At 39.2% G+C, this 22,376-nt stretch overlaps 1 protein-coding gene and 1 long non-coding RNA gene across 2 annotated transcripts in view; both read right to left on the bottom strand.

The window, feature by feature from the left end:
* LOC138410534 (uncharacterized) overlaps positions 1-22,376 on the bottom strand; it is a 52,006-nt gene that overhangs the window by 1,541 nt on the left and 28,089 nt on the right. The window contains exon 2 of the long non-coding RNA XR_011243244.1: positions 19,106-19,215. This is a non-coding gene — a long non-coding RNA (uncharacterized lncRNA). The remainder of the gene's footprint in view (positions 1-19,105; positions 19,216-22,376) is intronic.
* On the bottom strand, positions 1,076-4,797 carry hoxc13a (homeobox C13a). Its single transcript, XM_020095974.2, has 2 exons — positions 3,988-4,797; positions 1,076-1,685 (listed from the first exon to the last, which is right to left on the bottom strand). The coding sequence occupies exons 1-2, from the start codon at positions 4,649-4,651 to the stop codon at positions 1,429-1,431; spliced, it is 921 nt and encodes a 306-aa protein (XP_019951533.1). The 5' UTR covers positions 4,652-4,797; the 3' UTR covers positions 1,076-1,428.

Below are 22,376 nucleotides of genomic sequence, written 5' to 3'. Positions count from 1 at the left end.
GATTTGGCATCAACTTTGATTAAAAATGCGCTGGAGGTTGGGAGGGTAAACGGGTGGAGTGCATTTGGACACAGTGAGCGTCTTTTTCACAAACGTCAACCTGTGTTTTCTCCAAATCAGACCACGCAAGTCGTATTCGCTCAGAAGGGGAAATAGGAAAGGGTCCAAATATCATTATTCATGTTTGCAAGTGCGCGCTGCTGCTCACTGAACGTAATCACTGTGTCATCCCTTGCTGCCATTAACAATATGTCTTCATCAAGTCCTCTGCGACTTCTAACCTGCACTCGTTCATCCGCTGATGTTATAGTTATAGACATGGAGTCAGGCGGAGGAGGCCTAATAACACCGGTGTAATTTGAGACAACAGGAAAGTGCTGTAAGCAGGATGGTGGATTGAATATTCGAGCATTTTCATAATCATCATTTATTTATGAAACACGTTACCAGGACGCAATTCAACAGCACAATACAGGTCACATACTGCACGCAAGTAGAAATTACAGGCTTCGTACAAGGCGTGTGATCAGCTCCAAAGCTACGCTAACAAAGACAGAACAGAAATTAAAAAAAAAAACGATTGTGCATTTATGTGTTATACTCACTGACTTTTAATGGTTTACAATCATTCCAGTTGCATGACAGAATCCTTCACTGATATAAAGGAAAAAACACTGGTCATGGGATATTCCAGTTTACAGCTCTGCCATACTAGATAATATGAATTAAATAATAAAGGCATTGCACTATACAGGTTGACAACATAGCAGCCTCTGTGTTGCTCCAGGCTTAAAAAGAACAAACCCCACACAGAGGAACAGAACTTGTGAAATTCGGAAAGAATTGACAGAGGAAAATCATCGTCTCTCTCGAAAGTCCTCTGTGAGCTTCTTTTTTCGTTTGTTTTTTTCTAAGTCGCAAGTTCAACGTGTCATGATGCCACAACACTGTTCTTGTCCACTTGGCGATAATCTTTCGAGAAAATGACACCGAAACGAACCACGTTCTGTTTTTCGATCTGCCAGTTGCAAGTCTCAGAAATGTCATCAGTCCTTTTGGGGATTAGGTTTGAAACAAAAAAAAAAAAAAAAAAAAAAGAAAGGAGAAAAGAAAAACACCCAATACTTGTCTTTGAAATACAGATATTTTAAATATTATATATTTATATATGTACATTCATATAAAACAAACGTGAAGTGAAATTTTCAATATTTTCACAGTTTTTAGAGCATCATCTCTAAGTTGAAAACAGGGGCTGTGGAGCTTGGTGGCGTGGTCGATGGAGACGATGGAAGATAAATTACCAACAAAAAACAACCCCACTCTGCCAAAAAATGTTCTTCAGCCACGACTTTTCGACGCAGGAGGTAAAAAGATGACATGGTGTTGTGGAAGGTATGAGTTGCGGTTGGGACATCGCTGGCCTCATCAAGTGGTGTGCATGTGATTGCTCTTGGATTTACTGACAAATTTCTTCTCCTTGACTCGCCGGTTTTGGAACCAGATGGTGACCTGGCGCTCTGAGAGGTTGGTGGTGGCCGAGATGCGCCTTCTCTTGTCTTTGGTGATGAATTTGCTGGCTGCATACTCCTTCTCCAGCTCCTTCAGCTGGAGCTTGGTGTATGGGACCCGCTTTTTACGCCCACGACGGTAACTGCTGACCTCGGGCTGCAGTGGAACAACATCTGCGAGAGAAAAGGAATATAGATATTAAGCTTTTGCGCAAAAATCATCGCAGTGTTACACGTCAAGATACAAGCGGCACTGCAGCTGGGATAAGTCTAAACGTGTTGAACTCGCTATAGGGTGTTTAGGCGTATATACCTAATTAGACATAAAATAAAATAATATAATTTTCAACGTAGAACCCGCGTTATTATTGTATTTGTGTATGTGTCTGCAGGGGTTGGGTGGGGGTGGGGCATCCAGGGGCACACTGAACGTTGCTGTTGCTGCAGTCAGGATCTCAGGTGTAGTGCACCTGACATATGAACGCAGAAATGAAAACCTAAGTGTGAGAGCATTAAAGTAAAATATATCAGCACGGTGAGAGAACGTGGTTTCTTTCTGTAGATGAACAAACTGCTTCAGGTTACAGCCCCTGTAGAACTCTACATTGTTTCCAATGGCCACTGATGATTATTTTATTCTTCAGCCTGTTTGTCAATATTTAATCTGCTGGTTGCTATATCTGATAAACTATACAACAAATCCTGTTTATGGCATCTCAGATACATCTCTGGCAGATACCTTTAATTAGATCGTGGGTTAAATACAAGTATAAAATACACTAAGTCTCAATGTGGAGGCTGTAACTCTGTCCAGCGCCTGGAAAACAGAAATAAGAGCCAGGAAACTAAACTGACTGCAAGAGAGAAGATTTAACTTTGAATAATCATCAATTTGACAGGTTCAAATAAAACTTCACCATTTCACACATATTCCTGAACTTCCCCTAGAATTTAGAGCTAATTTTTCTCCACTCCTTTTAGTTATAAATTGTTATAAAAGTCACACACAAAAAACTTTTGGCAGTGAACAGCTCAGGCTATATGTTCGGGGAAGCAAAGTTGTGGGATTGCACCCTTCTGCCAAGACTGGAGCTGAGTGCACAACAGCCAATGGGAAACATGACAGGACAAGTAAGGCAATACCTTTAGAAATAGTGGCAAGCTGTGAGACAAGAAGCTTTTTACCCCCGTGTAATTTTACAGTCAGGGCTTGGGAATATTTCTCCACAGATCATTTGCATATAAGATTATGGTCTCTTGAATCAGGGCAGTGGATATTCAAATATTCCCTTCATCGTATCACTGATGTTGTTGTGTATAACAGACTGTTGTGTTGTGCTGAACGACGCACAGGGGAGCTGAGTGCCCCCTATTAATTTTGTTATTTTTTATTTTAAGGCCAAACTCTTCTGTGTCTTCTTCTGCGCGTCACAGTGTGTATGTCAGTGAGGCGAGAGAGGGAATATGGACATTGCGCGCTCGTGTTTTTGCGCATGTGTGCGCGCGCATTTGACTGCGTGCCCGTGCTTGCGTGGCTTGCTCTTGTGTATTTTCAATGTAAAGGCGGGGGGAGGGGGGGTCGTGTGTGGGCAGTTTAGTCGGGGTCTGACAACATCCATATCGGAAATTAAAATACTTTGAGATTTCAAATAGATAATAAACCCTTGTGGTAAGAGACGCAATCTAGTAAACACTCTGTAAACTGCATTCTGGACGGGCCCCACTCCATTATCAGATATCATGCATGTTGTGTGATGGTAAATAAAGGAAAGGGGATCCTGCATATGCAGTGCATTGATAAGTGGTTGTGTCAAAATTTGTGTGATATGATGCAGATGTGTATATGAATTGGAAAATGAATCCGGACGTGTGTAAGAGACTGTGTACACAGCACAGTAACAGTAAGCTAGCCTACTATACTGTCATGCAGAGGGCAAAGGTTTGCACTGGTGTCCCTCTCTATTCTACGTGACTCAAACGCAACATATGACTCATAGGAATAAATAAAAACTGCAAATAACTTTCGACAGAAAAAGCTCATTTTAAAAACTTAGATTAACCATTAAAATGTCACAGATCCTGAATTTTAGATTCTCCCTAATTTTTACGCACACTTCTAAGAACATGCTGATTATTTGTTTAAAGTTAAACTGAAGAATATGAGAGGCCACAGAGAAGTCAAACAGTCCATAAAGGACATTAGATAAGTGGTATGCATGGGGACTGACAGTTGTATGTTTATTCAGCACATTTGGTGTTTCCCTGGACTTCTTGGTAAGTTGAAACTGGCACTTTAACACAATACAATTCACTTGCTAAGCAAAAACATCTGAGGAAAATAAACTTATATGACTACATTTAAATAGTTTTATTAACGTGGTGACACACGGTGGCTATCAAAACCCTACGTGACTAACATCTGGATTTAAGCCGGTTAGAGACACCTTAAAAAGAGAAAAGGGATTTTTTTCCTTACCTGGGAAAGGTGATTTCCAGAGATGGCTTGACTGCGTTTGCTCTTTGGAGCAGTACACCTGCCCATCCCAGCCATTGGAGAGAGCCCAGTGCTGGTAGCCCTCCATGGGGATCAGGGCGTCGTGCCGCGGTTCGGGGTGGGCACTGATACTAGGCACCACCGACACGTCGAGATATCCAGGAACAGCCTGATACGAGCTGGCGAAACTCGGGTAGAAGGCAAACTCTTTCGCCCTGCTAGACAGTTCTTCCGTGGGCAGCGCTGTGCTGGGCTCGGCGTATTTTTCAGCGGGGTGATACGAGCAAGGCTTCTGCTGCAAGTTCACGTTGTGCGAGTGAGACAATCTACAGCCGTAATACGGGTTTCCAAAGGGGTAACCGTAGCTCAAAGAGGCGCTGGAGCTTGACTGCGGAGCGGGACACTGCCGGCCGGTGTCCGGAGAGGAAATATCCGAGTAGACGGAGCCCTGGTGGGTCGCTATGGTGCCAGAGTGTCGTCCCAGCGCGGGGTGCGACATCAGGTCCCTGCAGTGGGTCGCAGGGCAATTACCGCTCAGTCCCTCCATTGTTTGGCTTTTATTCTGGCTGTTTTCATTCGGGCTTTTTTCATAAACGTACATCAAGGTGTCCGCCCAGCGTGGATGCAGAACCAGCGAAGTCGTCATATCAGGGGCTGCCGATGCTTTTTAAAAGTCGACTACTCCAAGACGGACACCTCATTTCCAACTACATTTTACACCGGGCGCATGCGCACACCGGGCCCTCGTGTGTCCACTTCATTAGGAATCTGGCACGTGATACGCTAACGAGTCCTATGAGATTGGGTTTGTGAGTTGGGGTAGAGCAGCCCTTTAAAGACCCACCGCCTCCGCATGTCACCGTCTTTTCCTGCAGAATATCGAGTCTTATCATTGGCTTAAATCTCACAGACCCGCACTCTTAAAGGGATACTCTCAAACGAAAACAACCTGTGAAATTTAGCCGACTCGAGACTAGCAGAGAATATAATCGCATATGATACATGACACAGTTGGTGCATGGAAAATTAAAAAAAACATTCTCTAGTTTAAATCTTCTAAACTTGCTTCTAAGGGTCTGGAGAGCATACTTTGTATCTGCCTTGCTTGTTGGGAGCAATATGTTTAGTGTAAGGTTTGTTTGATTATTGAAAGTAATATTAAACAATAAGGTGAATAATCTACAATCCCTGGTCCGTAGTAAAATTAATTTATATTATGAAACACCGCATAACGAGAATATAGAGTTGCCAAAGCAAGTACGCGTATATGCAAACCGTCCAATCTTATTATGACTGCTATTTTCTTTAAAGAAGCATTTCCTTTAAACCCGAATATAACTTCCACTGGTTCACATTAACACGCCGAGGTGAGATTCTTTAATCAAACCTGGATGTGGAGTATTAGTTTACATAATAATAATTATAAGAATAAAGTTGATAACTGTGGGACCTTATTGTGGCGGATTATCGCCTAACTTTTTGACAGGATGTGATTTTTGATCTATTTGGTCAGGTTAGAAAAGATCATTTGATATAGGGTGTGTGTGTGTGTGTGTGTGTGTGTGTGTGTGTGTGTGTGTGTGTGTGTGTGTGTGTGAAGTGGGACTTTTAGTATAAGCCAAGTTGAATGTCGCTGGAGTAAGAACAGCCACAGGACGAGGTTGAAAGACATTTGCAGGTAAGATACCGTCCTTGCAAGTTAAATTTCACCACATAGTCTTTGTTAAATTTGAAGATAGAACCATAAATGATTGCCTCCTTTATTTCTTACACAACACACACACCTTCCGCAGTATGTTTGGGCAGACTTGCTCCGTCATAATATTCTCTGTTAGGCCCAAAACCTTTTTTAAGCGATATGTAACAATTCAACTGAGCATTAAACGAGTCCATGTGATGTCACGTTTCACCATGAGCTGTCCATTCATACTATGTAAGTGCAAGCTGACGGTTGCAGGCGAAAATAAGAACAAGGGTCCGCTGTGTACAGGCTGCAGAGCTGCGGCTATTTATTATGCACCATTGTAGAAATGCAGACCTTTTCCCCCTCAGGAACTCTTGCTCCACTATTTATTCGCGTCCTCCTTCAAATTTGAAGGACAGGACACTGACTCAAACGCTAAAAAAAAAACAAACCAAAGCGGCGTTTTAGTTCATTTAGGCCTCAGTCACAGCTGCTGAGGAAATCCTCCATTCCTCTTCTCTGAAAAACTTTTTTTTAAGACAAATACTATTCTGTGTGAATATTTAAAACTGTATTTTTGTTTGAAATATCACCGATGGGGTAGGCCTCACGAAGTGTCTCCAACACAGGCTTTCTGTGATGCCTATCCAATGAGTCACTCATAAAGCAGGCTACAAGCTGCCCTACGAAGGGTGCCTAGTTTATCAACATTTTTGCACTGCTGAGCTGCCTTGGGAATTATCAGGCCACCGTCGTGCATTTGTGCACCAAAGGAAGCCGGACCCCTTGTCCTTTCCTTCGGACAGAGACCATAGTTCTTTTGTCTCAAGTAAATTACAACTACGAAGGGCTCATCCAAATGGCAGCTGCACGGAAGTCCAAGGTCAAGGTAAAAAAACCGCAGACAAACAGGGTCGTAATCAGAGTCTAGACAGACAAGAATGAACTTCACACTCAAGTATGCATGCAAACTAGCTGTTATTTAGAGACCCCTACTCAAAAATATTTGCTGTGTGTGTGGAGAGAGGGAGAGGACTCCAAACAGGCCTAATCCCCTGTGTTTTATTTCAAGGATCAGGGATTTGACAGCTTTTGCGCCACAAGACGCCGACTCATTCCAAACTACCTAATTTTCCATTAAAGCTCAGACATCAGGAGATGAGGCAATTGTTTTTGTATTTTGCGATTCATAAGTTCGCTGTATTTTGTTTAAAATACCACAGTATATTCAAATATATGTAGACTACACGTAATTGGAACACACGGGTGATAAGGCGTTAGAGAAATGAGCTGCGAAGATTCAGAGATAATAGCTGAAGTTGTTAAATGAAAATAAAGAAGATTTGAATAAGTTAGATTTCATGTTGCATTAATATTAAATCACACGTTAGGCCTGACTGATTTTCTCCAAAACTGAGGCGTAAAATGAATGATTCAGGGAAAAGAAAAATTGCACAATAAAAATACATCTTAAATATTGTATCACTTCCAAAATAAAAGTATTTTCTCTCCAGAACCTTTGCTGAAATGTATTATACAGTTATGGTGAAGCAAATGCACCATTAGATCATTAATAAAATGTAAAGCTTCTCCTGCATTTCTATATTTCAGGAAAAGGCGCAAAGTCCTAAGACATCAGCTCCTCACTTTAAAACCACAAGCATGCAGCGACGGTTCTTTAGCCTGTGTACCACGCCCTGTAAAAAACTAATAAAAGAAAAATCAAAAAGTTGTCAAGCAATAATAGTTCACCTTTGTTATTATCTTTCAGTGATGTTGGGCAGGTTGTAGACAGGTGGATTATTAAAGGATGAAATTAGCTGTTGCGAGTTTATCCGTATTCAAGTTTCACATTGCACAACTGTTATCTGCCTATTTACTTAATGTGATCATTCATACTATACCAATCAATGGGATATTCGCAAATCAATTAATTAATAATCAATATAGCCTACTACATTTAAACCTGTTAACTGAATATATCTTACCCATATACGACCCACAAGTTTCAGTTCATGTGGAAAGAAATGGACATGGTTGATATTGTCTGTGTATGTACATTTGTAAATCTTAAATTAATCATGTGACAGTAAATATTAGGCAAATAATGGGCTAATACAATTCTTAATTAGCAATGTAGGCAAAATGCTAAAACTATAACTATGGGCGCCATTAAAACAACGGTTTGTTTTCACAGACTAAAACTTTGACAAAATAAACGTTGTCAGTTTTACGTATTAGTGTTTTAGGCCTCGTGGCGGGAGTCTGTTATTATTCTGCGGACAACTTCTGGTGTAAAGCAACAATAAAAGGATTTTTTTTAAATTTCAAATATTTCTCCATTTGAATAAAAAGTTTGTCAAAAGGCGTAAAACAATCTGCATGTGAAATATGAATTCGCCACAGCGGGGTTTCTCTTGTTTCAGATACTGTTTATAAAAACAACTATCAGTATCTTTGACAGGCAGCCATGATGTGTTGCTGTAAATATCTTGACAACCAGACATGTCCCTCCAGACAGGCCCTGTCTGATGCGGATGTTTGTGGGGGAGGGGAAAACCTCCATCCCTCCACAAACGCTGCCTACCTGCGGCTTTCACTCTCAGGAACCGACTTCATGTGCACATGACTGAGCCAATGGATCGCAGTCAAGCAGAATATGCCCTTATAAGTGCGGATACATTGTGTGTGTGTGTGTGTGTGTGTGTGTGTATACAGCGTTTGGCATTTTCCGTTTAGTTTCTGCAGAATAACACAATTCTAAAGTGCACTACTCTATGATTCTCCCATCTAACAATTATCACGTGTCACTTTTCTTTGCTTTGAGTTAAGGACGTGCCACTGGCCACAGAAGTAAGAAACAGGGATGACTTGGTGGCAGAAATCACAGCCTCTGTTCAATATTAATGTCATAAAATACCATCAAAAATAAATGACTTCTGCACCGTAATCTCACCGGTAACAGGAGGGATGCGAGTCCCCTCGTGTAAAGTGTGTGCGTAGGCCCAGCGGCGACACAAGAATGTGTTGACAGCTCGCAGGTAAGAGTGCGCGCCATGCATGCTGAAATCAGGTTTATGTTGACGAGTTTGTAGTCAGTTTCAGTTCGAGCTTTGCGCAAAGCATTTCTCCATTCAGTGTGAAACAACTGGTAGTTTTAACCCAAAACAACCAAACACATCACGGTGGAAGAGTATAGGACAATGGTTCATTCCCAAAATGAGGATTTTAATGTAAAACTCGGACCCACGAGGTGTGAGAACTAATTAAATGGATCAAAATCTGACTGCAGAACCATGAATCTACAGGTAAATTGAAACTGACGTTCATTCGCAAGTTGCGCGCCTGAGTCACATGTGTAGTACGATACACATATTTTGCATGAGATCTTGATGCAACATTAGAATCTGCAAAAAAGTTAATCTCTTCCTTTTAGAAAACTAGTGTGAGTGTGTGTGTGTGTGTGTGTGTGTGTTCAGCAGGGAGAAGGAGAGCAGTCCTCTGTCATGAAAACATTCCTACAAAACTAAAACAGCACGTCAGCCTGGTGTTGGTCCTGACTGGCTTTAATTTACTATGAAAAATGTTCATAATCATAAAAGCCAAGACCACTGGACTTCCATGCCAGCAGTGCAGGGCGCTGGGAGACACGCGATTTTGTCCCCAAAACTCAAATCCGTGGTCTAAAATACATGACTGGGGGCTGAGCAGTGTCGGTGCGTGACTGAATGAGCTGAAAGAGACATTTAAAACACAACCGTTAATTTGCGTAAATAGATACTGTGCGCATTTCGCTTCCGATTCGCAACAAGACTCACAAATTTCTGCGCCGCAGTTTTCATAAGATCCTGCTGCAAATGCGTAAGCACATAAAAAAAGGACAAACATTGCCAATCTACATTTGTGACTTCTAACGAAAAAGACATATGCAGGGGTGAAGCCTTCCTGTTTTGAAAAATAGATCTACAACAACACTGTAAACTCAGTTGCCGAGCAAAGCCGAAATTAGCTTGAGCATTCGTGAAACGACGTACAGTGAATAAAGGACACAGAAAGTGTCGAGTTTCGAATCTGATGCTTCTCTGAAATTCTGTATTTTAATGTTCATGTTTGTGGATTTTTTCTTTATCATAATCACCAAGAAGTTTGCTCACGTTTGATCCATCACTGATGAGATATATATATACATATACAGTGGCTGTGCGTAAGGATGAGGGAACACGATGCTTCAAACAGACATATGTTACACGTGAGGCCTGGTTTACCTCGGGGTTGCCTCATCCAGAGCAGGTAGACTAGAAGAGGATGGATGTGGGTTAACCGCGAAATAAAGGCAGAGGGCAGGTTGGCAAACCACCGCCGCAGCCAGGCCAGACTGGATTCACAAAACAACACACACCTCACAGAGGTTTTGTTAAGTGGATTTATCATTGTTACGAAGATGTCGGTGGGTCTTTACTCGATGATGACTGAAACGTTTTGTCATATTTCAGAGGGAAGTAAAGAAATGTAGGGCAAAGCAATGGACTAGTATTATATTAGGAATTTCTCAGGATGTCTGAGTTGTGATGAGACGCTAAGTGAGAATATATAAAATTAAATGTGAAATGTGTTAATTTTACACGTTGGTTATTAAAATGTCTCAGCATTCTTTTGGATTATAAACTACTGTGTCCTAATGTGGAAAAAGTTGGAAATGCACCATAATATAATAAGCATCTGTTACGCGCGTAATCCAAATGTCTGTACGTAATTGTTTTTGATTCAACGTTTTGGATACAAATAATTGTAAAAATATATCTACAGGAAGTAGGATACCAGCCCTGTTAAGTGATGCCTCGTCAGTATCGCGGGCCAAGCCGCCTGCATGTTTTATCTAAATGTCAATGATCAACAAGGAGTCTTAATGTGCTCCAAACGTTGGTTCGTCGTTGTCAGAAACGGATCCAACAGGAGTGAAATCTTCATCTTCCTGCAGCAGCGCGCAGACTGGAGCAGACAGAAAGCAGACGAAATAAATCCACAGTTTGACGCGTCTCGTCGGAAGTCCAAGTTCAAGTTAAGAGAGGCGGTCGCTCCATCCGTCCAGACAGCAAAACAAAAGACACACACGTTCATCATTAATCATCTCACTCCTTCTCCCAAAGAGTAAAGCGCTTCCACATAACACAGGCTAAACTCAGAGGGATCACACATGTGTGCAGGTGCATTTTAACACATTTTAATCCTTTCATGGTTCTGAAATTGATTATTTTTTTCTGGAACTGTGACAGGTGAGGATCCCCCCCCAAAAAAACAGGTTTGAAAACAGAAAGTCCTTCAAGGCTAATAATGTAGGTTATATTCAAACTGGGATTATCAGGAATAATGTGATCACAGCGAAGTTTAGATCGTGGTTGTGGTTTTTGGTTTTTTTGGTAGCGGCAGCTTGAGGCGCTTGGTTCAAACTGGAAAGTGAAATCTGTTTCAACAATCTGCACTTTCTTCCTGAATCTCGAGGTTTGCATCATGCGCGCTAATATTTAAACTCAGTGCAACAACACGTGGCTTTAAAAATGTTCAAAATTTGTCAAAAATGTTGACGACACGAGCGATGAATATTTGTGAGCTTAACTCGCCATGTGGTGCATAGGGAATAGATTTGTCTTAGTTAAAAAATGTTTCTGCACGCGTCCGGGAATTAAAAAAAAGCATGATCATTGTTTAGTTTCTTAATAAGTGATTAGAATAACCTTCCTGCATTGCACAGCCAACTTAATCATTTACAATTTTATCTTTATTTTCATATAAACAAATATAAGTTATTTTGCATTTCCCACCTTTAGTTTTATTTACCAATTCTTGAATTTAATCTCAGTTAATCTCTTCATGCATATATAGGCCACATTTCTACATTTACGTTATCACAAAAACGTCAAAAGACAGACATTAACTTCTCCACACACTAAAATTAATAGTACAGCATGTATATTATATTTTGTTGTGTACACAATGTTAAAGATGAAGTCATCTATATTTTGTGTAGGTAAATGGTTGGTTTATATAGCCTATACTCTGTGAAGCTCACTTTGCTTTAAGACCCCAAATAAAGATCCTGGAAATTTACAGGAAGCGATTTGAAGGACAACAACTTCCTGGTCCAGTAGTGTAGTAGCGAGTGTGTATAAGGAACAAACAGTGAGTGCGCGCTTGTTGGTGTGGAGGAGCTGCGGACTGGAGAGTGGTGTCTGCACCTGCTTGTTGTTGTCATGATGGAGGAGATACTAAAGTGAAATGACGCACAGGCAATCACGCACTGAGTCACGCCAAGAAGGCAAAAGTACAAACAACCTGCTGTTTTCATTCAGTCTGTTTATGCAGGATCAGTGCGGGTTTGTAGCATGAGTGCCACTGAAACCACGTGTTCATCTCAAGAAAATACTACGACTAGTTGAAGGAGCAGCCATGTTGGGTTGAAGCGTGCATTTTGCAGAAAGCTAATTGGGATTTTGCTGCCATTTCGCCTGAGTCAACGAAGTCAGGAGGAGGAGGTATGAAATAAGGAATATGCGTAAATTTGTGACATTTCCATCTGAAAACCACCGAAATCAAATGTGCACTAAACCGGTTCACTGCCTACAAGTACAAATCGATTTAAACATAATTTAGAGCCTTTATTCGTCTTTGTGAAGGTGACCTTGGTTTTTGAAATCTTATTGTGTGGTGAAGCTGATGCTCATGCCTATATGTGTTCATAACTTTCCCACAGACGTGAGGAATGCATTTTGTGCGCGATCTTACTCTATGCGCCTTCACCTGCAATCACACCCGCACATAACCACTGTCTCATTCTTCCGCCTATACTCGTCTCACGCTTGAGGAGAAAAATTGAGTAATGAAACAATGACATATTTTTGCATCTAGACAAACATTTAGTAAGTGCTGCCCTCGCACCAACCCACTGAGTTTTCACGCGATGTTCTCATCCGAATAAAGTGGTGGGTAATGCTTATTTTTAAACAGGAGGCTTTTACTATGGTGGTGGTAGCAACACGAGAAAAGCAGTAAATACATATAAAGAGATAGAAAAATTGAAATTTCAAGTGGAACGTTTTCACAGAGACTTAAAATGCTAAATAAGAATAGTTGAGAAATGAAAATATGTACTTTAAGTCACTTAAAGTGGCCTAAAAGTGGTATAATATATAATGGATTTCTTCTGCAGATATATTTGCCAGATCCCCTTTCTTGTGCGTAAATTGGGCATTTCGCCATTTGACAGGTGATGAATAAAGGGAGTTGTCCTGAAGCCTGAACAGCTTTAGGATTAAAAATCATTTAACTGCTCAATAGCAAACATATGTGTGATTGTTAACCACATATCTCACTTTAAACTTCCTCCAGGTCACTTTAGTTCTGGGCAAGAGAAAAATAAGGAGGAAGGAAAAAGTATAACCGAAGTCTGGGTTAAATTGGAGGCAGATTGGAAAAAATCAAAAAGTGGAGTGATATGGCGACACTTGTGCCTAATAGTCCAACTCTGAATCACAGCTCAACCTTGCTTCATTTCCGCTGGCGCGCCCCTGCACCAGGCCCAAAACTCCAGGTGATGGGTTTGACAGGCCAATTGGGGGGAAATTAATCCACGGGCCAAACAAATTAGTGCAGGATCACTTGTGTCCATCATGCATTGCGCAGGTTATGAAGATGAGCAAGACGAAGTTCAAGTTCAAAGTCGATGTGCTCAGACAGAGAGAGAGGGAGAGAGCAGGAGAGGAGAGGAGAGGACACCCCTCACCTCTCTCACCTCGCTCGTAAACCAAAACAGTAGCTCCTCGCATACAAGCAAAAATCCAAGTCCGACCCGACTAGAAATAACACAGACACTCTCAGTCAACAAAAGGGATCATCTGACCAACAGCTACAGAAGAGCGGTGCAGCTTTCATTCATAAAGAGACTTCTGCTGGACTCACTTTAATCTCATCTGTAAATAATGGTGACATATCACTGATGATTTGTTTTTTTATTTCAAGTCTGAATGTCATCTGCGGCTGCACTTGCGATTTGTTGGAAGCATATTAAAGGAGAATTAAATTCGATTCTAATTCATATTTGATTGTTTTTTTTTTCCACACCTTGATCTTATGGAGAAACCCGAACATATTTATCATCGTTTACTAGCAGACAAATATGTGCAACTGTGCCTGAATTTATTCATTATTAATATCACATCAAATCGTATTTGTCTTAGCTAATTAAAGACGTTTGTGAAAGCAAGAATTAGCAAAAATAAGCCAAACTTATATATAAATATAAAGGCAATACGTTTATAGACAAAAGTTAGAAAAAAGGCCTATAAGTCAAATGAGGAATGTAATGTCCTCAATTAGATTTCCAAACAATCTACCAGGACTCGGCTAATTCCGTGGTTTGAGTTTTATCGTTTAAAGTTGTGATTTTTTTCAGTTCTGCGCATCGTTTCTGTCTGTAAATCCTCTTATAAAGAAAACTTCAATAGAAACCAACTTAAAGAAATCGCAGCACTTTTATATACATACTTAGAGAAGTAATAAAACGATGAAAAACCACATTCTCACACTTTTCCCTCCTGCGTGGGTTGTGTTTAATGGAGAAGCCAACAAAACTCCAAAAACGTCGGACCCTGAATATGTTGAAATGTGTCGCCAGAAAAAAGTGAATCGGTGTTTCAGATCTTAAATTATTTTTTATTTATCCTATAATTAACGATTGAAGAGGCCGTAAAATAATCCGCATCGGTAAGATATTAAATGCGTGAGAGGGTTTTACATGTGGTTATGTGGCAATAATTTCAAGACTAAGATACAAGGCAAAAATTAATGGGCGACATCAGGCCATTCGAATAATTAGAAGCTGAAGACTTATAATCTAATAACACAAAACAAAAAAGTTTCTAATCCAATATTAGGACAACAGAGCCTCGAGTGTGAAAGGCGAGGAATAAATAAACCAAATTAATTATTTTGAAAACTTTTATTTATAACAAATAATAATGAGCACATTGAATATTATCAAAAAAATACCAAAATATACATAAAAAGTTCCAGGAAAACTTCCTGCACTAACTGTTTTGAAAAGCTAAAACAATAACTGCATCTGTGTTGAGGAAAAATTCAAAATGTACTCATGTTTGTAGTTTTTCTATTTATCAGAGGCAACAAAACAGGACCCAACCTTTTAGAGGAAGTTCTTTGTTGTAGAAATGTGTATTAACACAGACCAAACTGTACTTTCATGTCATTTCTGCAGCAAAGATAATGTCTAACAAAGCAGCCTTAATAATGTGAACAACATGCAATTCATATTCAGGAATTCTAGAGCACAGTCACAAACTGTACATAGACAGAAAGGTTAGGAGTAAAAAATGTTCTTATAATCATATTTTCAGAATGAATACTGTAGCTCTCACATAACTCTCAGCTTTGACTTTTGTGGAATCCTGGCAATATCCCGGAGTAGAAATATTTGTTTGCGACCTTGCTTAAGGTCAGAGTAAACACAAAAACACCATTTAGTTTGAACTGAATTTGGCCAAGAATCTGGGGAAGTCCACTCCAAGGGCTGGTAAGACACGTACAACATATTACAAGCACTTCAATGTTTAGCCATCCAGCCTCACCATATAAAACCGTAGTAGTTAAATGACAGTTCCTAAAACAACAAATAGAACCGTCTGCAAGACACTGGCTCTTAAAGCTAAAAAACTGATCAGGTGGTCAGTTTTAAGCTGGAGCCAGATGTGACCCACAGGCTTCTTAAAGAGCATCACAGACTGCAGTATTGTTTTCAGTTCCACTTTATATCAAAACTATTGTGTATTGAAAACAGTGTTTGTTGTAGAGGTCGTTCTGTAGAGGAACTTGTCCTTCAATAGACAATACCAGCATTAGTATCATTTATTTTTAGTAATACTTTACTTAAAGGTCCAGTGTGTAAGATTTAGGTGAAAGGGAACAATTGTCAGAAATTTGATGTAGAATAGTCCTCATGATGTTTTCACTAGTTAGTTTCATCTAAATTGTATGAATTGTAGTTTTCTTTACCCCAGAAAAGGCCCTTTATATTTAAATACTTTATATTTACATCAAGGGGACCCTCTCTACGGAGGCCACCATGTTTTTTACATTAGTCCAGACTGGACAAACTAAACATCTTTTGAGTTTTTATGACAATTAAAGGTTCTTTGTCATGTTTGCAAGGAGAGGGTGAGGGGTGTTCAGCTGTGACATGCAATTTCAACACTAGATATCACTAAATTCTACAAACTGTAACTTTAACTATTACTTCCCAAATCCAAGGAACCAGGAATTTAAGTGACAAATATATGCCGATTCGGCTGGGGACAGCTGTTTGTAAAGGTTTGGGTGCCCACGGCCAAATAAGAGTAAGGAGAAGTAAAAACAATAATTGAATCAAACGGTGAAAAAGAGTCTTTTTTCAAATGTTAATCCACTTTTAACCTTTTAGCTCAGGGACTCAAAAAAATGACAAAGTCTTAGTAGTAATAAGAAACTACACACGTTTGGGCACCCTACTAAGTCAGTACTTCATAACCACGTCTTTATGAACGGTTATGCACAGGGTGAAAATATTCTGCTTTCAGGTTGTGAAGCAGCTGCTGCAGGAAACATTGCACAGCCAAAGGGAAGAATGGACTCCAATAAATATTTCTGGATGCAAATGAGCTGTACTCAGTCAGGAAACGGAAAATGAAAGGAGACAGGCGTCTACAGCAGGACGATGATCCATAACATCTAAAATCCACCATGAATACAAGCTGACGCTTTTAGATCAGCCCTCAGTCCCCTGACCAGACCTTCATTTGAAACAACACAGGTAGATCTCAGACATGCTCTGTGTGAAAAGGAACTATAGGTAAAATTCCTAAACCCAAAATACACAAATAAAAATAAGTGTTTGCAAGCTGTAATATCTTACTTCTTAAAAAAAGTAAAAAAAATAAAACAGGCTGTTTTACTTATTTTCAATACAAAAATCAATAATATATAATTTAAGGGTTGTCCAGCATTTTGCATATAACTGTACTGTGATGTAAAATATGTTTCTCATTCAAAAACAAAACCAGCTAGTTTTCTCTTTAGCCTTTAGGGAACCGCACCCTGGTGCATGTTTTATTTCAAGCTGGTAATGCAGAATGGCAGCATCATAAACAATATTACCCAAGATTCAGTTGTGTCTTTCATTCCCTTTAATATTGTCTCCAAGATATAACAGAAGGATTTTGTGTTGCAGATGTAATGTCCATTCTGCCTTTGTTTATCTACTTATTTTGTTAATGCACAATTATCGTTAGTGTTAAAAATAGTTCTTCCAGTTACAGCGTACATAAGTGTAATGTGTCTACAATCCTGCAGCTTAAATCTCTAGACATGCATAAGAACCATAATTAAATCAGAAAAGTGGAATTGACCTTGAAAGTGATTTCCTGAACTTGGAGCAGCAGTTACGGAGCTGCACACAAACGGAAGCTTGACAAATTATTATTTGTATTGTTAAAAACTTGGATGGATTATCTAGCAATCAGTTCAGCGCAAGAAGATTTGTGACTGAAAGTGAAGCGCTCATGGGAATATCTGCGTTGGTTGCTTGATCTAAAAATAAACTCCTTATAATTTAACTAGAGAATAATTATACGACTGTTGGCTACACAGTGTGGTAAAATAAGTCAGTAGAGTGAATAATATGAAGTCATATTTGGTTTAATCACTTAAAGAATGTCTCCCTCTTGGGATGTGTTGCACAAACGTAAATAGGACATCATGAGTAGTTATTTAGAAATATTACATGAGTTCTACATAGATTCTCACAGTCGTCTTTTTCATGTAGCATAGTTCCCACACACAAACACAGACTCTACTGAGAGTGATGGACACATTGACTGGGTGGACACATTTTGTTTGTGTTTATTTACGCACAGCCAGTCAACTGAGTGAGGAAAATGTCGTTTTTACAACTTGCTCCCATGCTTGTGCGGCTGCACTAACCACAAGAGAGGAGTCTTTCCACATGGTTGGTGGCATGAAAAGGAATCTTTCTTAAGTCAAGCAGTTCAAATCAGTCAGATCGAGATATCTTAACAGCAAACGATAAATCCTCACAACAATTATCAAACAGCCATGACCTTTTCTGTAACTTCCATCTTGTGTCTTTAGAAGAGCAACATGCACAGCATTTGTCTTAGTAAACTGAATATACACACATGATGTTAATAAGTACAGTTCACACTTGCAAGCCTGTAAACCTTCTGTAAACCTGATAATGCAAATATATTAATTACAATGTCTTCATATGTAAAAACAGGTTTTCATCATTGTGTGTTGACAGTTAAATAAAGGGGTGAAATGTTTTAAGCTTTATTATTATTCAATAATTTCTCTGTATGCTGAATTTTTGGTGCACAGACAGTTAAGCTAGAATCAGTCTCGACTTTCCTAATGTATCTCTGCAAACGGCACCACTCCTATTTTGCACCTCCTGCTTTTCATTCTTAAAATTCCGCTGTGTTCCAGTGTTGCTCCACTAATTTGATTATTTGACCCACTTTATTAAGATCATTCATGTTCCATCTCTCGTTTATTTAATAATAAACTAGTATTTTAAGTTCTACTTCACCAGTTTGCACAAACCCTGAGGTACTCTGAGTGGAGCTGAGTCAGCCTCACTGACGACAACTTCCAAGTGCCTACAGCAGATTTTACATCCACTTTATTGCTAAAAGGCAAATAAAACCTGACTGGTTTTTCTCCCCCTCCTCACCTTACCTCTTACCTTCTATGCTTTTGGTTTTGCTCCCTAATAGATGCAGAAGTTAAAACAAGCAAGACTTGCCTGCTTTGCCGATTATGATCCGTGTGTTTAAGTGAGACGAGTAGAATTTTATTAAAAGTAAACTTTAAAAACTAAAGCTTCCAAAAATATTTTTTTTTCTGAATTAAGGACTTAAACTTCAGTTTTGTACCTCCACAGACAACTGTAAGTATTCTGTATGTTTTGAAGTTGGTAAAAACTTTCTAAAATGTTTCCAATACACTAGTTAATGCTTGAGAGGAGGAACGTGTATTTCCACTGCACAAGAGATGTGAACAAGTAGGAATAAATACCCAACAGTATCAGACCATGTAAATAAAAACAGAATATAATATAAACAGGAAAATACTTTGATTTTTGGATTTACTTTTTTGAGGACATTATATTTCCATATATTTGAACTAAAGGCAGTTAGCACATACTGCAGGTCACAGAATATAATTCAGACTTACTGATGACATCTGCATTTATCCAAGAGCACTTGCACCGGATAAAAACTGGTTGCATTACCGACTACATAAATAGATTATTTATTTAACTGTTGTTTGTGAAAGTTCAGATGCTGGTACCTGCTGGGTGTTGATCGCAGCTGTGTATATGCAGACATTCTGCTGCTGTTCAAAGTCCTGGAGTCCATCTGTGCGTTACTGGACAGAACCTGGAGCAGCGACACCAGCATCTAAGAAGAAAAATGAAACACACATTTAATCAGAATATACTAATTAAGACAAATGAAAGTTTCAGTTTCGGCTGCACAAACTCCTGTGGTAATAAAGGAAGAGTGGCCACCTGACAGCAGGAGCACAATAACTATATAAATAGGTAAATTAAATAATAAATATCACAGAGAAACCCTAGAATACAATATACTGTAATTAAAAGTGTGTTACATTGTTAATGACTTGCAAAATAACCACTTTTTGCTGAAAAAATAATTTGATTTGCAGCATCTTTATTAGAAGGAATGGGGAACTATTCTATCAATTCACTTCTCTGTTGTGTGGTTAGCATGCTCGTGTGCATTTCTACTGTGCCCCCACTGCTATGTTTAACCATACTGACCCATCTCTATTGATTGATCTAGTGATTCTGTTCAAAAACAGAACTGAGCCTTAAAAAACTGTGGCAGTAACTGAGCTGCCTCGCTAAACATAAATGATCATACAGGCAACAGTCAGTTTTTAATTGCTTGCTCCATTTAGCGTTCAGTAGTTTTGCAACTCCTCTGTAAAAGGTTTTTGTGTCAGGGTTTGTGATTTTTGTTCCACTCTGGAGTTGAGCGGTCGTTAAACCGGAACTTCACTGATTTTCTAAACCTTCTTTGTCACCTTGCCATGAGAGCTGTAACAAACCCCCTGCTGTGAAGCACCCACCTACAGGAAATGTTGTCCTAGCAACTCTTTGCTGCTCATGTTTTAAGTCACACTGTGGAAGGCAACGGAATCCAACTACCACTTCGTCAAAACTGAAAAATAACTCTTAAATGGATTGGAATTTTGTACAGACTTCGTATATACTTCGTACAAGTATTGTATGAATTGCCATGAAATATGCTACAGATAGAACACTGATGTCTTAGCTATTTCACAACTTTTCATCTTGTACCATCAGCAGGTCAAAGAGTTGAATTATCCAGTAAAACCTCTCAACATCTATTAGATGGATTGACAGAATTTTGCACTATTCACGCTATCCTGAAGATGAATGACAGTGAATTGAAAGAAATGCCTACTGAATAGTTTGCAACATAATTTGATACAAACAGGCATTCACATACCCCACAGAGCAAATTGTAGTAACTGGAAATTCCTTGTATTTTCACTTAGTCCAGTCAAACCTATTGATGAGCTTATCAGCCTCTGCTGTAACTTGTTTTTAGTGCTAATTAGCCATGTCTGCTAACACTCAAACACACAAAAATGGTTAACATTATACCTGCTAAACATTAGCATTTATCATGAATACAGTATGTTGGCACACAGGCATGATCACAGCACAAAGAATCATCGTGCCTACATGCAGCCTCACTGTTGTTTCAACTGCCAACACAAGTTCAAATTAGTATCATTTTATCTAGATTAATATTTACTTCTGTCCTTTTTTCTAGTCCAACCGTTTCAATGTAGTCAAGGAGAAAAACAGATACAGTTACGAGAGACGATGATATGTTCATGTTGAGGATCATTAACTATACACCAGCAACTCTCCAGTAGGGTGATACTTAAATCCATTCTCCAGGCACATACAAGAAACATGATTTAAGCACCGCATTCCCAGTAATCCTCCTTAATTTATGTGGCAAAAGTCTTCTGTTCTGTTCTTCTGGTCAAGAGATCCACACAGAGATTCCCACAAACCAACAGGAGTAATCTGACCACCTTTATCATTCCCTATTTTCCTCTCATAGCTGTGAGCTATAGTCTCACTCTGTGATGATCCCACTAGTTCACTCGAGAAGTGCTCAAAAACCTTTGCTCTACTTTGGTTACAACATCTGCCCCATAACAATAATCAAACATTAATTCCATAGAAGATAATTCTTTATGCTCCCATTCAGGGACCACTAAAAGGCTTTATAGACACATTTACATTGCTGCACATTGGATACTAACCACCCTCCACTCGTCCACGTTTATCACCTACATAGCTACTGTATATGAAACGGTATTAAATGTCTTGTATGATTCACCCACACATCTGCTCATAGAGCAGTGTTGCCATACAGTAACAAATAAGGTTAGTTTGTGGACATTTGGTGCAAACCATGATAATATATTTCAGTTCGGTTGGTCTACTTGGACTTGCTGCTACAGGACTAATGGCACGAAGAAGAGGAGGATGTTGCAAAGATCAATTCATCTATGAGTCTCTCAGCAGGAAATTAATCAGCAGCTAATGCATTATTCATTACTTTTTCTGAGTAAAATGCTGAACATTTGCTGGTTCATATTTCTCATTTACTGCTTTTCTTCCCTTAAATATAATACAACATTTACTTGGGTTTTGAGACAAAAAATCAATTTCAACCATCACCTTTCTCTCTCAAAAAGCGAATCAAGAAACTAATATGTGGATTAATCAATTGATAATTACCCTCCTCTACTGCCAACATTTTACCGCCTGTACTTAACATGCACAGAGCTACAGATGAAAAGGTTTTAAAATTTTACTACTATAGAGACCAAAATTATCCACGTCATCAGTAATATCACAGTACTGTTAAAATGTGGTGAGGACGGTCATAGAGCAGTGATATGAACACTTAAATAATTTAATCATTATATTATTAGTGCTATATAAAAATTATTACTATTCTCTCCCCTTCACAGACATACACCTCTGTGTTACATTTTAAATACAATTGAGTGAGAAGACGATGGCTGTAATTGCAATGAGCTCAACAACTGACATAATCCATCTCGTTTAAGAGTCGACAGCGTTTCTCCTGCTGGAAAACTTTTACAGCCAAATTGATGACCGTCGGATTTTAAATGAACAAAATGTGTTGATTGCGTGACTTAACTACATAAAGCACTTATTAGTACTGGTATGTGTGCTATCTGTACCACACAAACAGCAGCACAACGTGTTGTTTTTCTACTTAAGTCGTTGAATGCGTTGGTTTATAGAACTAATAGCATATAGAGACAGTCAATCCATGACGTTTTCTCATTCCTTAGTCTCCACATCATGCAGTGAGCTAATGGTTAACTTGCCTTGCATTGAATGCCAGCTCCTATTTAGGAGCAATTTTCTTTTTAAATGTTCTGCAGACAAGGTGACCATCTTTGATCAGGTTTTCCTACAGCACTCTTATAAAACCAAAGTATGACCACACCT

Source organism: Paralichthys olivaceus, chromosome 6 (genome assembly GCF_024713975.1).
Source record: "Paralichthys olivaceus isolate ysfri-2021 chromosome 6, ASM2471397v2, whole genome shotgun sequence".
Classification (NCBI taxonomy): domain Eukaryota; kingdom Metazoa; phylum Chordata; class Actinopteri; order Pleuronectiformes; family Paralichthyidae; genus Paralichthys; species Paralichthys olivaceus.
This window is presented reverse-complemented; position numbering and strand designations above follow the sequence as displayed.

Bases quoted from the DNA above. Each gene is read 5' to 3' on its own strand.
- hoxc13a (XM_020095974.2), bottom strand. From the start codon at position 4,651: ATGACGACTTCGCTGGTTCTGCATCCACGCTGGGCGGACACCTTGATG. The intron at 1,686-3,987 runs GTAAGGAAAAAA...TTTCTCTCGCAG, and splicing joins CTGGAAATCACCTTTCCCAG to ATGTTGTTCCACTGCAGCCC.